Here is a 17,503-nt window from a genome sequence, read left to right as displayed (position 1 = left end):
GTAGGGAGGGCGCAGGTTTCCTTGTGCTAAGCTGGTTTTGTCTTCCTCCCACACTGCGTTTTGCCTTCCCCTTGCTGTGATGCTGTAAACTGGATTCGTGAAATGAATAAAAAAATGAGTAAAAGCCACCCCCCTTCTTCCCCAAAAGGGGCAGCATGGAGACAGAAACAAGTGGGTGAGAGTGAGTTAGGGAGAGAGGTAAAACAGAAGTGTCTTCAGGCAGCTCTGCTGCAGGAGGAAACAGCAGGGACCACCATGCTGAGGGTGAAAGCTGGCTAGAACTACACTTGGGAATAAAAAGCTTTGTGGGTGAGGCAATAACAGGCTCTGTCTCGAATCAGCAGCTGTATTGAGAGCTGTTTTGTTCTGCTTTTCCCTAACAGCTTTTGAAGGAGTGGTTTTGATTCTGAAACAGCAACAATCCTGCAGGATGTGAAGATGTGATGGTTCTCTTTAGGCCTTGGAGCAGCTGTGCATTGCAGCCGCCCAGGCAGGCAGAGATCTTCATGCTCATCCTCTGTTTTCAAAGGTCAGTTCTGCCAATGGGGTGGTACCAGGATGGTGGGCAATGCTCATCCCCAGACACCAAACACCATGTTCACAGTAGTGCCAGCACGGCCATCGGCACAGTAAGCCTCATCTCCTCTCTGGGCTTGCAAAGCATCACCCAAGCCAAGCAACATCAGTTTTGCGGTAGCAGCATCCCTGATCTTCGCTCCAGAGCTGGGAAGGAGCTCTCTGAAGCCTAGTTGGTATGAAGTGATATTCTGTAATCTTGGCAAAGACAGGGGTATAGGAGGGATGTAAATATGTTTGTGTTAAAGGGAGAGTGGTGGTGTATCTGTTTCCAGCTCATGGTAAGGGGATGTTCAATGCGGGACATCCTGAATGATGGAAGAGCTTGCTTGCTCTTTCCAAACAAAAAAAAAAAAACAAAACCCAACAACAAAAAACTACCTGTCAGATCTTGCTGGGATCCTTTAATTAATATACCAAGACTTGCTGTTAAGGTCAGGCACAAACAGGCTTATTAGCTAAGCCTGAAATTTGATCAACTGTTCAAAGTTAATTATACTCCCCCTGACTCCTACGTTCAGCTGTTGCAAAAGGGCTGGGTCCGAAAGTGCTCTAGATCAGCTTAACTCCATGGGCTTTACACAGCTCCAGATCTGGCCCACATAAACGATTTTTCCAGAAAATTACTGCCACTGAGAAAAGCAAAGGTAAGGAGGAAAAACAAAACCAAAAAGGCAAGCAGAAGGTATAAGCTGTGTTGATTCAGGGAGAACAGTCAATGAAGCAACCCTCTCAGTTTCAGCTATAATCTGGAAGTCCATGCTTATCCCTTTTGCCAAGGTTAATGAACTGTGCTTGGTAAGTTGAAAGGCCCAGCTATAAAGATGCTGCAGTATCCATCCACACCAGCTATGATACTGAATTTGGGGTTTTGAGTCTATGTTGGCCTGAGCTTAGTTATCTGCTTCCTGCTGGGTTGAAAGTGAGTTTGGATGCTAATATTGCACACCCACTGTGCACTGGGATCCCCCTGAAAACCTGAAAAAAACCACTGGCCTGAAACTCCCCACTCCATGGGGCCCAGTTCCCTGCCTTGTGCTCCACCATCCCTACGCATGGCCGAAGCAAGGGGTTGCCTAAAAACTCCCAAGACTGCCTGTCAGCAGGGTCAGGGAGACCCAAGGCTGCTCTGGCCCTGTTGGCTTCAGGCCATGTCCCAATGGAGACACCACTGCAAAGCCATCTGCAGGAGCCATTTCAGCCCTACCTAGGTTTGGTTTTTCCCTTGACATCAAAGTATCTCAGTGGTGAGCCTTGGCACCCTTACAAATGTGCCCAGCTGGGTTTTCTTGATGCTCTTGCCCTTTGGGATGTCCCCAAACCCTATGGGGTTCTAGGGAAGGCATGTTCAGTGCAGGAGACTTCACAAACACAAGGGTAGCCTGTGGGGATGGGGGTTGTCGGCTCTCTAGTTCCCGCGAGTTGGGAGCAGTTGGTGGCAGAACTTGTGCAACGTCTGTAGAACTGATGTAGGGAGGCCTATAGAACATTTTCACCCAGCACGTGGAGCATTTCCTTGAAAACCTGCCCATGTGGCTGAAGAGCATGAGGAGTTGACCTCCCCTGCGGGGGCTTGAGGAAGAACTTGAGTGGCTTCAGGCAGGATTGGGAAAGATGTGCTTTTTTGTTCTGGTTTTTTTTTGAGGGTGCATGACTGACTTAGAGACCATGCACTTCTGAAGGGCTTCCACATTTCTCACATCTCTGTCATCCCACACAGTATACAAATACAACCTCATCCGTGTGGGCTTTTTGGTTTGAGCAACTTTCCCAGGGCTACCCAAGAGCTGAATCCCAGCTCTCTCGAGGTATGATTTAGCAGCTGAGGGTGCAGGCATGTGCTTGGCAATGGCAGGGTGGTTGCTGATGTCAGGCTGCATTGCCACCTGCTGGGGACATACAGCCCCTTGCTGAGGCCACCTCCACCCACGCTTCAGCAAGGGGTGTCCCCAGGCCAGCTCCCCTGCCAGGGGTAAGCCTAGCTGAGCTCCAGCATGTTTCCTCAGGTGCTTATTTTGTGCGGATCTGCTGCCTCCTGCTCTGTTGGATTTTGTCTTCAGACACTTCATAACGTTGCGAGTTGTAACTCTTGGGGTTTAGATTTCCTGGTCTGGGTACTGGCCTTCAGTTCAGGTTTCTTTCCTGGATGCAGCTAAAGGGATGTGGGGGACACTTTGGCCAAAGGGCTCAGACATTCTGGGCAGAAAGAGGTGAGGAACCTGTGGTATTCTTCCCAGTGTAAAAAACCCAAAAATCTCTTGCAACAACTCAACTGTATGTGCTGGGACCTTGCTGGCCTGAAGCAGGACTTACGGTCTCACTGGGACCAGCCACATTCCGTTGGGTGTTACTGTCAGAAAACCCCACTCAAATTTGGCCAAGGTATTACACTGTGGTGGAAAAACATGAACAAAATAAGAGGGGAAGGGGGAAAGGCAAGATAGTGACGCAAAGGGATGGAAGTCAGATGAGATGCTGGACAGAGGCGAGGTCTGGCTGGGTAACTCATGTAAATGAAGCCCTTCATGAGCAGCTTTGTGCCCCGCAGCTGCTTCTCCGATAGCTGCTTTTGTGGTATCACACGTGGGACATGCAACCTTAATTGTCCACCTCACCCAGCTCTGTGCCTGTCAGATGGGAACAATGTTCCTGTTGGGGGCAGGAGGCCGAGCTGGGGTTTGTGGAGGCTGAGTTGCTCTTCTGCTGTGCTTTTTCCCTACCAACACAAGGAGGGCGTCTGCCACTCCACAGCCAGCAGCCAACTCTGAAGTGGTTTCAGAGTGAAACCAGTGTGCATTAAACAACTGCAGTGGTAGTTCGTAAACTGATTTATCAAATGAGGTATGTGTCTGACTGCTAATGGTGTAGGGGCTGAGGACCACTCCTGGAGGGGGGGGGGGGTTGCTAGTATTAGCCACAGATTTAACATCAGCACTGATTGCAGTTTGTGGGCATTTGAAAAGTTAATATGCAGGAATGGGAAATGAAGTAAGTTGGGCAGAGGCAGCAATAACATATCTGTCCCCTTGCACTGTCCCTATGTCACCTCTTTCATAGCAGAGGCTGCTGTCAGCTCTTGAGAGCTGAAACCTCTTGGGGTTTCAGCAGGCTCTTGGGGGAGATGCACACCTACAAATGATGTTTGGTTAACAGTATTTGGGACATTTTTCATCTTACTGATCACACTGGTATACACAGGAGGTGAACACAAACTGAGCCAGATGGCAATGCATTCAAAATATGCTTTTTACTTATTTCTTGGGAGTATAAGGCATTTGATTTTTTTTTTTTTTTAAACAGAACACACCATGGACAAACATAACCACCGCCAAGAACTAAGTGTTAAATGTCTACACTTCTGCTAAAGTCACTCTCAGGTACATGGTTAGAGCAGGAGCAGTTGTGTGTTTTCAGGCTTCATCTTGCTCCCGCTCCCTCTGCTTGGCATGAAGATGGGTGGAAGTGGGCAGCACCACACTCCTGTACGAGAAAGCAAGGGCAACCAGAGAAACTCCGCACTATGCTTCTTTCCCATCCTGATTGCTGGACCCCCTCCCTGAAGAGCATTACCATAAACCTTAACAGAAATGGAAATTGTAGAAAACCAGGCTGTAAAGGACCTCAAGCAACTTAATTTATGCTTGTGCTGGAGGGCAGGATCCCATACCATTCCTGATAGTCTGATCTTAAAGCCTCTGGTGCTGGACAGTCACAGTTTCCTGAGGCAGCCTGTTCCTCCTTCCACTGGGCAGGAGGGTGCTTTTTTGGGAGGATCCACATCCTCTTTCTGGTGGCCAGCACTGCACACAGGCCTGTTTTGATGCAATCAAGACTAACCTGCAGGACTGTGGTCTCCAATGGAAGCCACAGTAGGGGGGACGCAGCCTTGGACAGAGACAGTGCTGCAAAAGGATGTCCTGAGAGAAAAGCACAGCCTGTGAGGGAAAGCACAGGACTGGCCTCGATGGATTGGAGATGGGGAAAAACATGAAATACATTCAGGGTGTGTGGGAGGGAGGCCAATGAGCCTCCAGGAGCTACCAGAGCGGCTGTTGTGGCATATCTTGATCTCTTCAGACATGAATCCTGGTCACAAAGCCAGGGGTAAAAATAATCCAAAGCTTGTTTGTTTCAGTATTTTTATTAAACAGTGCTCCATTAAGCAGTTGTACACCAGGCCCTGATGCTTCCCTGATCAGCGTACGAACCCTGAGATGTGATGCTGCCATGACACCAGGCTGCACGAACCATCTCCTTGGCAGAAGTAGTGCTCAGGAGAAACCCAGGCTCAGAGCAGTATCCCTACATTGCCATCACACCAGCCAAGCTGAGAGGTAACTTACAGCAGGCCTCATGTACTGTTTGATTAGCCAAATCCTGCTCTCAAGGCTATGCTTCCTCCTTTCCAGTCACCTCCCTGTGTTGTTTAGGCCCTGTGAATGATAGGGGATGACCACCACTGAGTCTGCATGAGCTTGAGGCTTCTGACAGGGATGCCCAGCCCAAAGCAGATGAGCTTCTCTGTGCTTCAGGCTGTCTTTTGACGAACTTCCAGAAACCTGTGATGGCTGGACTTTGAGGAAACAGGCAGCCTTCCAGGAATGGTTTCTATTCTCTCTGCTGGGGCAGCCCATCCAGGAGGCTCTTGAGGGTCTGCCTATGCTGGCTGTGGCTAGGCTGCCCTGCGTTCAGGCACATGTGAGCTATCTGTGTTAGTGTGCCATGTTTGGTCCTCCTGCTTCACTATCGCTGCTGCAGGAGCGCACTGGCTTGGAGGTTGCCCATGCTGCCCTGCAGCTGCTTGCCTGCTCTTAGGTGGCCTGAGGCACTCAGCAGGTGGGCCCTTAAAAGATCAAAACCCACGTCTGCTCTGGTGCAGGCTGAGGAGCTGCCCTCAGACAGCACAAAGTGGTACGGCTGCATCAGTAACTTTCACTGCACTCAGTGTTTAGCTCATGCTCAGTGCTAAGAAAGTGGTTTACAGCATTGGGACCCTAATTGCTGCAAATTAGTGTAGCATCAGCTAAGGACGGAAAAGCAGATTTACCCCTTGCAAGTATCTGGTCTGCTTGACAGGTAAAAGCTATTTAACGTAGGGCAGATTTTCCAGTTGGAAATGTGTGGTTGCATATCAAGCTACAACAAGCAGTAACAAGTCAAACAAGCGACTCATTTATCCAGGTTCAGGAAAGCTTATAAAACAAAGCACGTAAACAACATCTATACAGGTAATAGGTTTAAACACTGACAGAACTCAGTGGAATACATTTCTTTTCCCATGCTGCTGCTGGTGGGCCTGGCACTACCTAACACCTATAATATTCATACGCAATTTTAAATAAAGACTGCAAAATAAACTTTCAGAGCTGAACAGAAGAGACCACACCAGCAAGCATGCTTAGCTCATTTTTAGACTGGAGTTTTCCATTAGATGATCAATGGACTTTTGCAAGGTTTAGCTAAGATGGCAAATAAGCACAAAAGCTAGTGGATTATTTGTCTGTCACTAGAAAAAATGCACAAAAGAGCTATACATAGCCTTTGCCTTTAAAGCAGATAGGTGGAAATTCAGGACAAGGCTTTGGCATGACAGTTCCAGCTGTGCCACTTGCAATCTGACATTAAAAAACCATATATAAAGACTCCACAGTCCATCACATCTGCTTCATGTGGAGCAGCCCAGCTACTGAACTGCCTACTGCCTGGGTGCTCAGAAAGAAAACACTTAAAAGCAACTTGCAGGGCAGTAGTCTCATTTTTTCATCTTTTGTTTTCCGAAGGCAACTAAATTCCTGCAACTATTTGTCAGCACAAAAGAAAAAAAAAAAAAAATTAAATGGCCAAAGTTACATTCAATAGAAAACTTTCTCCCAGGAAATGGGATACAGAAAATAGTAAAACTCTATAGCCAACAAAATACTGTACATTTTCTCCCTGCTCCCACCTGCAGCCCTGCATTTTTAAGAGACCCCAGGACCCCAGCAAGGTCGGCATTCTGTCTTTTAAATTGAAACAATGCAATGAGATGACCAGAAATATTAGAGAACTCAGCATGCCCTCAGGAGGATGGATTTACGTTCAGTTAGGTGAACAATGATGAGTTTGGACGAAGGAGAAAGCAGCTTCGAACTGCTTTTCCAAGTGCGGAAGGATTCAGGCTGGAAACTGCCAAGCTCAGATTTAGAGTTCAAATGCAGGGAACTTAGCCTTGGTTGGCACCAGCAGGTCAGCAAGAAAGTAAATCGTTCCAGCCATTCCTGAGGATAAGAAAACACAATGTGCTTCAGAGAGATTCCCTTTGGGCACCCATTTTATCAATTATCCAGGGGATGAATGAGTCATGAAGACAGAAGAAAGGAAAATGTTTTCAGAAGGACCTAAATAATTTCCAAGGTCTGAACCCAGGTTTCCCAAGCAACTTAGGAACTTCAGCGGGGAAAGCATTTTGAAGTTAATCAAATGTTGAAAAGCACCTGGGAAAACATGATGGGTCTTCCCCCTCCAGCTTCCTCCCTTCTGTTTTACCTGTCCACAGGTTTAACAATCTGAGTATCTTTGGAAAACTTTGGACCCTTTGACATTGCTGCCTCAGGTCTTCATTGATGTAACTGCCCTTGTTCCTTGGCCTGCAGCAAAGCTAGGAAGATTTACGTTAGCTGAGGAACCGGCTCTTTCAGCAATACCTGCTGGTGGCAGATTTTGGGGGAGCCATTAGCAGGAGCCACAAGGTGCCGTAGGAGCCAACAAGGCTGCCAAAAGCAGCCTCATTTGTTCCTCACTCACCTTTGGAATGGAGCTGGAAAGCCCACGAAGGACTTTAATCCTTAAAAATAGACAGAAAAGAGACTGACTGAGAAGCCAGGCTACAAATTACCATAAGGTGGACTTTGGCCTGTACCCATTGAAGAATTCCCCTTGGGACCTGTGTGCAGAATTTGTGTGGGAGGCCCAAGAGGACAAGATGCTCCAGCTAAGACATTAGCCTGTACTACAAGAAGACTTCTTCTGGGAAAGGGTAAAAACAGTGAATGAAATTTCCTTCCCATCCTCTACACTGAGTTTTGCAAAGACTTCAGTGGAGCATGTATTTGGTTTTCCTTGGTGCTGGACTGGCTCAGATCCAGGAGCAGAACACAAGCATAGAGATGGAGGTTACCTTCAAAGAGAGAGAATGGCGTGTCTGGAGTCCGGCACCCATGTTGACCATAGCTTAAACACCACTCTGCAAACTGAGAAAAGAGGAACAGAAAGTGTTCAAATCTTGTTAAAGACGGATCTTAAAAAAAAAATATCACCCTCGTCCTCACTTTATCCCTTCCAGAGCAAGGCTTCTGCAAGATATTCCTTCTGTACTGTGCTGCTGAAGGACTATTCTGGTGGAGCTGGTCAGATGTAGCTCCATCTCTGCCACACTAGAAATTAGGTTTCAAAGGCAAAGGTGGTGACGTAAAAGGCAGAAGTGAATAATCCCCTCTCCCTTCCTTACACAGGCTCTCACCTTGCAGGCCCTGTACAGGAATTTCATGTTCTGAGTGAGGTTGTACAGTGCTAGGAAGCCATAAGCATTGCCAGCTGTCCCGTGACACAGCCCGTAGCCTTTCTTCAGTAACCCATGCTGCCAGATCACTTCAGCACACTGCAGGGCATCATTTAGGTACTGCTGTTCCCCAAAGACCTGCAGAGACAAGAAATATTCCCTCTTGCCGAGGCAATTTCCTCCACACAAAGAGCATCCCTGTGTCAGTGGGGAGGCTTGGGTTAATTAGTTTCTCTCCTACTGAAGTCTTAATGCTGTGACTTTGCTGTCTACTTTAAAGGAGGTTTTTGATATGATGAATGGGGCTGTATGACCATTACTTCACACACAACTAGTTGTCACCATCGGTCACCTGCAACAGGACACCCCACACAGCTGATGGATATTTTCAGAAATAATTTTTTAAAAGACTAATTTCCGTTTCAGTCAGTGGTCCCTGTGGGGTGATTTCATTGTAACAAGCCATCCTACTCTCAGGCAGGGGGGGTCTCAACAGAGTCTTCTCCATGATGAAGTTCCACATTTAGGGGTCCCCACAGGGTCTTTGCAAGATTTCTGGTACCTTGTAGGCCTGGACAAGCATGTAGATAACACCTGGTGCCCCATGGCACCAGTGGACGAGTAGGTCTCTGGTGTCATTGATGCATGGAGGGTAATTGCCAGATGGGAACTTCAGCTGGCAGACGTAGTCCACGCTGGGTTTGACTGTGTTGTGCAGTTTTACTTGGCTCACTCCAAGGCCAGGCTAAGAGAGAGAAAGTGTTAAATCAGGGAGAATTACCATTCTGTCTCTCCCTAAGAGGCCCAAGATCTGCCTGAAAGGCAGAAACAAAGCCAACTATGGCCACGTTCCCTCTTGCTCCTTGTAAATCAAGTTATTTCTTTGGTCCAGGCTTTCACACATCACAAATACCCATTTGGCCCCAGACTGCTCTGCCCTTCGGTAGGGACTTATTTCCAGTCATACCCTTGCATCCTCCGAAACAAAGGCTGCCCCTAGCGTGTCACCCGACCCTCTAAGCAAGAGGGCTCGCTGTTTCTTTTCCTGAAGATGAGTAGGAATAGTTTCAGGTACCCAGAGTTGGAGTAAAGAGATAAACTGTATAAAAACAGTATTAAGGATGAATACCAGGAATGATTCCTAGCACCTAGAGCATCTCAGCTCTGAGCTGCTGGGCTAGCCCAGATGGAGGGCTGTGATGCTGCATTTTCACAAATGTTTCTGGGTAATTGCAAGGGGGTGACTTCACCGCTGACCTCAGATGGAAGCAAAGGAGTGGCTTCAGTGTCCTCTTCCAATGACACTGCCCCACATGAAATCTGTGCAGTTCTGACTTCCCACGGCAGACTGCAATGAGCACTCTCATCTAAGGATCACACTGTTCCCAGGTTGATAACTTGAAAATTAAAAATCAATACTTGTGCTGTAAAACCATTAGAGATAAAAGTCCAATGTTCTCCTCCCCGTATTTCCCTTGTTTGCTTCCCCCAAGGCTTTTTGTGCATCATGCTTGGCTGATCCAGGCTCCTTGTACTTCATACGGCAGAGAAGCATGAAGCCCATGCAGTATTTTATGGGAAACTTACACTCAAAATTCTTTAAAACATCAGCCTGGGAACAAGCTCAGGGACTTGGTGCAAATTTGGGCTCACAGCACACTGCTGTCTCCTCTGTTCCCAGCTAGCCATTCTGTACTCCTGGGCAATAATCACTTCGCATCCTCCTCTTGCCAAATCTCCTTCTGCTTAAAAAACACCAACCACCCCTTCCTCTCTGAGTCACGTAAGAGGGTTACGTTCACAGGAACTCTGCTTATCCTGTGTATGAGCTTGAACTTTGAGGCTGCTGAAGGGAAGCTCAAATACTTGAAACCTGATGGCTTTTTTTCCACCTGCTGTGAGAGTTGGGTCTAATAAAAGATATCACCTATTTCTATGAACCTTGCTGTGTTTACATAATTTGTGTTGCTCAGTAGGTGCCCTTAATGCTTTGAAAATGCAATGTTATTTATTGCTGTTATTTTTCTAAGAGCTTAAGCACTGTAAATTTATGCACAAAGTGACCCACATAGGGGAATTATCACCCTCATTTCAGAGCCAGGGAAGCAAAGATTCCCAGAGCTCCAGCGAGTTGTGCAAAATTGTGAGAAAGACAGCATCAAAGCAAAGAGGCACTGCAGCTCCCAACCTCTTGTCTTGCCCTGCCTACTTCAGGCACTATAGAATTCAGCTGCTTTATCAAAGTAAAAAGTCCCTCCTCTTTAACATTTAGATAGAGGCCCTGATTTGTAAAGAAAGGCATTTTCCACTTTCCTACTATGAACACAATCTCTTTCACCATGCTTTTCTTACAGAGATTCTCATTCTGCAATGATCTGAGATTGCTCCAAGTAACTACATCAAAAAACACAGGAAACCCACAGATACCAACAAATGGAAATACTTTGTAAGCAATTAACACAAGAGGAGGAAGCTCAGACTCAGCTGACCTACAGGGCTTCATTATGTGAAAATGCTGGTATAATGCAGGCCACATTTCCCTACCGATCACCATGGAAGTGGGAAATTCAATCTCACAGATTTAGAGAAAACCGTTAGAAGTAGGGATGCGTGATCAAACCCAGGAGAAAGTCCATCAGACAAGGGATCTTGCCTAGTTTGACATCACCAAGAGCCAATTCAAATGCTCCTCCTTGTTCAAAGAAACATGAAACAGCTGCTAAAGGCCCTTCCCCTCCAGTGCCTCTTACCTGCATGAGATAGTAGTAAATCCCAGCCAAACCATGGGCTGCCCCTACATAGTACTCCTGGTACCACTCATACATCAGTGGGCTCTTTGCTGTAAAGTTCCTCCTTTTGGCCAAGCTCTCTCCTGAGGCTACAACGGCTTCACAGACCTGTGGATGGGAACAGATTGTTGTGGTTTAACCCGACAGGCAGCTAAACACCACACAGCCGTTCGCTCACTAACCCCCCCACAGTGGGATGGGGGAGAGAATCAGAAAAGAAGTAAAATTCGTGGGTTGAGATAAAGACAGTTTAATAGGACAGAACAGGAAGGGAAAATAATAACTATAATAATGATAAAAAAATATACAAAATAAATGATGCACAATGCAATTGCTTACCACCTGCCGACCGATGCCCAGCCAGTTCCTGAGCAGTGATCGCCAGCCCCCGACTAACTCCCCCCAGTTTATATACTGAACATGATGTCACATGGTATGGAATACCCCTTTGGCCAGTTTGGGTCAGCTGTCCTGGCTGTGCCCCCTCCCAGCTTCTTGCTGGCAGGGCATGAGAAGCTGAGAAGTCTTTGACTAGTGTAAGCACTACTTAGCAACAGCTAAAACATCGGTGTGTTATCAACATTACTCTCATACTAAATCCAAAACACAGCACTGTACCAGCTACTAGAAAGAAGATTAACGCTATTCCAGCTGAAACCAGGACGCAGATGCAGGTGAGGGAAATGCTGCTGCCTTGGACACAGCACAGTGAGTATCCTGGTACAGAACAAACCAGTTGTTTTTCTGCCCAAGCAGAGGGAAGAGTGTGGGTGAGGGAGTGAAATGTATGCCAGTTCAGTACTGCCTATGGATTTATATGGATGGTGGGGGGTGTGTGGTGCTTTGCCCCTTTGGAAGAAGGGTAGCAGGGATACCATGATGTGGTTTCTGCCTTGTTGCCAGAGTTCTCTACATCTACTGTTGATTTTTACCGGCCCAAAGATGAGCTGCGTGGGAAGAGGGAGCTAACAAATCAGCAGAAGCCACAGTACCTGCTGAATGTGACTTTGAGGGATCTTTTCCTCTCCGAAGTGCTTGTTCACAAATATCAGTGCATAGAGATAGCCCATGCGCCCGTACAACAGTTCATCTGGCACTCGTGGGTCAAGCTTGTGTAGATGGAGCAAACTACAAAGAAAAATTCACATGGGAGAGATTAGAGGATACACAAAACCATGTAACCAAGCAGTAAGACTAGAGCTCAAAAATGTGGTTTGTTCCTTCGTGCTGCCCATGCCCTGGGAGATGTCAGGCCAGTCTTTGGGTCTCAGCCTTCCAGCTATGCAAGGTGCAGAATCCGTCTTTCCCCTCTGCTTTTTGTTTGGGTTATTGCTTTAGTCTGCTCAGCTCTTTACAATGCAGTTGTACTACGTGCTTGTTTTTTAGAGCACCAGCGCCGGGAAAGCTACTTGTGGGGAAACCTGGGCTATAGGAAACAGTCAGCATAAAGTTGCTGACTGCTCAGGAAAGGCTGCCCCAATTCAGCAAGGAAAGCCTGCCCACCATTACTTCCCTGTGATGCTGTTGGCAAGGCAGACCCTCTGCCAAAAATGAGTATTTTCAAACTAAAATGGTGTGTGTTTAATTTGGCTGCCCAAGGAATGCTAGAAAGTCAAACTAGTGCCGATGGTATGTGGAAAAATCTCACCCCTTATTCTCAGAAGTCCTGACAGAAAAGCCCCTTTCTCTCCATGCCCGCAAGTGGCCAGGGCTACAATGTCAGTGGAGAAAGAGGTGCCTCCATAAGCTAAAAATCTAGGTGAGAGGTGGGGAGAAGCAGCTGGGAATGTTGTTTAAAATCAAGCCTCTGCAGCACATGTAAGAAATCTTCTCTAAGGAGAGTTGAGCAGTAGTGGGGACACCTCAGCAGAGTGTGAGTGCTGTGGGCTGTATGTGGTGCAACCCCACACTGAGGACTGCCTGGTTGACACCAGCCTTTAGACCACAAGTCCAGAGCGAGACGTCTGCTGGAGTCAGATATTTTCTTTGCCATTTTTCTATTATCATGTTGCCAAGTTGGTGATATTCCTGTAGTGCTAACAGAGACCAACAGCTCTTCACACTGGTGCTTTGTAGCCCAATTCACTCTTGATACAATTTTTCCTTTATTTTGCTTCTCATCACACTTCCAACAAGGCTGGATGTTCTTCCCTGTCAGAGCAGCAGACAGGGATGTGACTGGGTTTGGCTTTATTTTTCTGTTAACCCCTGAGACAGCAATCTGAAAAATGCCATCACTTTTAAAATACCAGCGTAAGTGGTTTCACGGCTGTTCCCTCAGCTGCTTCCTGCTGTGGCTGCAACAGGGAGAGGACTAAGAAACCAGCCAGGAGAGCTGGGTGTGTGCAGGGCTTCCCTGTCACAGCAGCGCGAGGAGCAGAAAAGGTGCCTTGGCAGCCTTTGCTCCTGGGCAGAACAATGTGTTGCAAAGAAGCAACCAAATGTCCAGAGTACCCTCGGAGGAGAGAGAGGATGCTGGGCTGTGACTCCCCATGGCAGGAAACTTTCCCTTGGCACTGGACTCAAAGTGAGCAGGGATATTGAAGGAGAAAGGAGAGAGCAGTGTCTCAAGGTGGATTGGCATTTCAATCTCCTCACGTACCACTTGAGGTGTGCATTGCTCCATGGGGGAGATTTCTCGCAGATTAAACCCAAGAGAAAGACTTTACATCCAAGACTAGGAGTAAGCAGGGGTCCCTCTCTCAGCTGTGTGGGCTGAAAGGAAAGCCCTGCTGCCTCCTCATGTCCCCTGTCCCTAAGTCCAAGGAAGGCAGATGAAGAGGAGGGTTTCCAAGGAGGAAAACAGTGTTTCAACAGATGGACTCTACCCAGCAAGCAGGCTGGCCAGAAGAGATGCTGGCTGGTGATGTTGTTCAGCTCTGAGATGTCAGGGAAATGTCAGGTGCAATAGAAGGATGGGTGGATAAACAGTAATACCCATGGTAGGGATTTTCTGAGATCTGGATGCGAAGTCTTTTCATGGGGAAATCTGGAGTGGCTGGAGCTACTATTCTTGCTCCTTATTCATTGTTGCTTATACCTCTAGCTGCTTTCCCAGCCAGGATAATCAGGGGAGGAAGTCTGCCAGTGGTTTCTGTTGTTTTTGAAATGTGGGGCAAGGCTGCATGGCATGTGTGCAGCAAGAGATCACTGGGATGCTGGTGGACTGATTGCATGCAGAATGCATTTCTCAGGTGCGAGGGGGTAAATCGAGGTCCCTGAAGGGAAGAGCCACTCCTGCTCACATATCAGCCTATTACCTCAACCATCAAAAATCAATAGTTTCTTGACAGAGGGAAAGCGAGGCAGCTGTAGAGCAAGATGGAATTTTTGTATGCCACTGGCTCTAAAAGCAAACCTTTGACCTTCTGAATTGGTGGGAGATGGCAGGGAAAAGAGGACTCCTGGAACACGGCTCAGGTTTTCACAGGCTCTTGGAAAATGGGCTGCCCTGAAACGTTAGTCTCTCCAGACCATAAAAGCACATTTGTTGGTCATGAACTCATTTAGGCAAGTGCAAGGAGCTAAGAAAAAGCAAGCTTCTGTCTCTTCCACTGCAGGTAAAACCTGGCTGATGGATTCTCTCCTCAGGCTCTGTAAAGATGAGGTGCTTTAGAAGACAGAACAAAACGGAGAAAGGCCCTCCTTCTCCGCAGCTGTAATACAAGTGCTCTTTCTATGCACTTCACCGCATAACTTAGCAACTGTTCGGTAACTGAACAGCATACTCAAAACCCACTTAAAGAGTTTTGATTAAGGGAGCTATTTCTCAAAGAAATACCCTCTTTTTAAAGGTAGCATGGTCAGGCTAACTGCTCTGGGAATCAGTGGCAGAGTAAGGACAGTATAACTGTTCCTTCAAGAAAGCCACATTTCTCTTTTTTCCTCCTCAGATGTACAAAGAAATCAATTTCCAGGGCTCTGACTTTATTATGCCATTAGATGGCAGTGCAGAATTAATCATGAGTTTCCATTCTGCCACAAAACTGTAGGCAGAACAGGAGGGATACAGGGAGGGAAGAGCTACAGCAAGAAAACATGAACTAGGGATTTTTCACAACTTGGTGCTTATGCATTGACCACAACTGGCCAGTACTGTTTGACAGATTAGTTCCCTTTTTGTTAGCAAATATATTAATCATAGTGAGATTCACCACTTTGACACGCTATTAAGCAAAAGCTAAACCACAGATTATTTCAAGAATAAAGAAAAGAGTTCTGTCCTCAGACTGACCATATCCACATAAACCATAGTTAAGGGAGTGGGAACTTGGCGTCCAAACCATACAGGCACCTCTGATTCTCACCCATGGCTTTTTTAATTGATATTATGCATCACTTGCTCATGGCTGTTTAAGGGCACTCAGTGTTGTTCTGAAGTGTCAGGGGTTTTGTCTTGTTTTTGTGCTGACCACACGTAAATGGAAACTCTTTACAGGACTGTTTCTCACCTTCTCAAAACTGATCTCCCTTAAGCAAGAAAAGCTTGCAACTGCATCTCCTTAACTTTTTTCCTTCCTCAGCCACATGCCGATCTGACTGTAGAACTGCTTGTTTGTCCTTCTCTTGTCTTAAGTACCCAACAAAAATACATTTGAAAACAGTTGAGGAAAGGCAGGAAATAGAAATAAATGAATCATAACCAGCTGCATTCAGCAGTTGAAAGGGATGCTGTCAATCTTAGGTTTAAGTCAAAGTCAACTAACAAATAGCAAGTGGAAGCGAGTGACAAAATTAATCTAATAATCCTGCCACATTTCTCCTTTTCATCAAAATGGCAGTAAAGCTAAATTCAAGGGTTCTGAAAAAATACCAAACCTCACCTTCTGGGTTTTTCCAATTTTGGCATTTTTTTCTTCCTGTGTTTATCGGAATTATTTTTAAGATGGCAGTACCAGCTGAACAATATCCTTGCTCCCCAGTCTACAGGCTGCTAGGCAAGTGTGTTTGTCCGTAAGCTAGCTCTTTCCCCAGGACAGAACAAGTTTGTACTGCCTTGCTAAATTACTGGATTCTCTCTCACATAAGACTGCAACAAAATGTATTCGGGCTTGGCAGAGAGTGCCTGGTACGAGCCCAGACTAGCTCTATGAGCAAGAGGAACATTAGGTCAAAGACATAACCAAGCGTTTTACCGAGTGATGCAGTCTTCTGACTGCTTCTGGTTCTGCAGTTTGTGGTAGATGACAGCAGCCACTGCCAAGGGTCCAGCATCTCCACACAAGAAAGTGATGGATCGTCTTGTCAGACAGCTCAGGCTCTTCTTCATGTACTCGTGGGCCACCTGAAGGTAAGCTGGGTCTCCATACACATCATACAGGTGCAAATACAGCAAAGCAATGCCTGCAAAAGGAACATAAAGGTTGCAACCACCAGAAAAGTTTACCCTTCCTGTTATGTGCCCTGGCTGTTTTAACGAAACTAAAAGCTTGGCCCTCAGCCCTCATCTAGGGCATAAGCTTTCTAGACAGGCTTCTTGGGCACAACCAGGGGCATAACCCACAGCTGCAGCATCCACAGCTTCTTTTCCTGCTTTGTGACCTCCTTGTACCTGATGCTGGTCATTAGTAGACTGCAGGTCAAGACAAACAGCAGTGTCTGACCCAAGAGGTGCTGGAGGACAGCAGAGCTTCTGATACAGAGGTTACATACAATTTTAGTAGCGAGGAGCAAAAGATGAGACCTAGACAAACCCACCTAAATCTATCAATTGTACCTGGGACTGTTGCTAAACAGTGGAGGGGGGAAAAAAAATCATCTTTGGGCAAGATGGTACTTGTGGCAGAGCAGTACTGAGTTGTTACCCTATCTCAATTATTTTTTCCCATGCCAGGAGATAAACAGCTGAGTCACTTAGCATGGATTGGATTTTAAAAAAAGTGACACGTCGTCAGCACTGAGAAGCAGCACCCTTAAGACATCCTACTTGGCTCTTCTTTTTTTTCTTCCCTCCCACTGGAAAGCACCAGCAAGGTTGTTACAGCTCCCTGGACATCTTCTCCTGCTGCTGGGCAGGTCCCAAGCCCTACACCAAGGACTGGTGCATCCTGCCTGACTCTCCTCTGCAGGACGTCATTCATGAGATCAGCCCTTGTCTGAAACATAAACAGCTGCCTGGAACGCTGGAAAAGGCTGCATGGTCCTCCCTGGAGGTTTTCAATGGGCTGGCCAGCTACAGAAACAACTCCACTACTGAGAATTCACATCAATTGCTGTCCTTTGCCTCTATCGGCCCTGTCTTCATCCAGCTTTTGAAGCTTTTAGTAGGTAACCAAGGAGTGCTTGGTAAGTCTGTGTCTGAAAGGTCTGCTGCATTTGAACCATCCTTCTGATCTGGAAGGCATCCTCAGACCTGCACTGGAGAAAGCTACTGGCCTTCATCACTTTGAGAAAAGCTTAACCGTTTCTAGGAAGACTCGGGTCCTGTGTTTAAGCCTATCTCTGCACATTTTGATGTGGTAAGGTGAGGGGGTGCAAGCATGCTGCAAAATTACTTTCCATGGTACTGAGGCCAATTTTAAATTTAGATCACCTTCCCACTTTGCATGGGTAATCTCCAAAGCTTCGTGCTACAGACAATTCAATTCCACATGTATATTAG

The 17,503-nt window shown here is 46.7% G+C and overlaps 1 protein-coding gene across 1 annotated transcript in view; it reads right to left on the bottom strand.

The window, feature by feature from the left end:
• Positions 1-4,596: 4,596 nt before the first annotated feature.
• LANCL1 (LanC lantibiotic synthetase component C-like 1 (bacterial)) overlaps positions 4,597-17,503 on the bottom strand; it is a 19,438-nt gene continuing 6,531 nt past the window's right edge. The window contains exons 3-9 of the mRNA XM_009329646.1: positions 16,038-16,245; positions 11,895-12,030; positions 10,864-11,010; positions 8,676-8,858; positions 8,075-8,251; positions 7,733-7,805; positions 4,597-6,833 (exon numbers count right to left, since the gene is read on the bottom strand). Of these exons, the coding sequence (XP_009327921.1) occupies positions 6,757-6,833; positions 7,733-7,805; positions 8,075-8,251; positions 8,676-8,858; positions 10,864-11,010; positions 11,895-12,030; positions 16,038-16,245 (1,001 nt within the window). The 3' untranslated portion in view covers positions 4,597-6,756. The remainder of the gene's footprint in view (positions 6,834-7,732; positions 7,806-8,074; positions 8,252-8,675; positions 8,859-10,863; positions 11,011-11,894; positions 12,031-16,037; positions 16,246-17,503) is intronic.

The sequence above is a fragment of the Pygoscelis adeliae genome, unplaced genomic scaffold, assembly GCF_000699105.1.
Source record: "Pygoscelis adeliae isolate BGI_AS28 unplaced genomic scaffold, ASM69910v1 Scaffold7, whole genome shotgun sequence".
Lineage (NCBI taxonomy): Eukaryota > Metazoa > Chordata > Aves > Sphenisciformes > Spheniscidae > Pygoscelis > Pygoscelis adeliae.
This window is presented reverse-complemented; position numbering and strand designations above follow the sequence as displayed.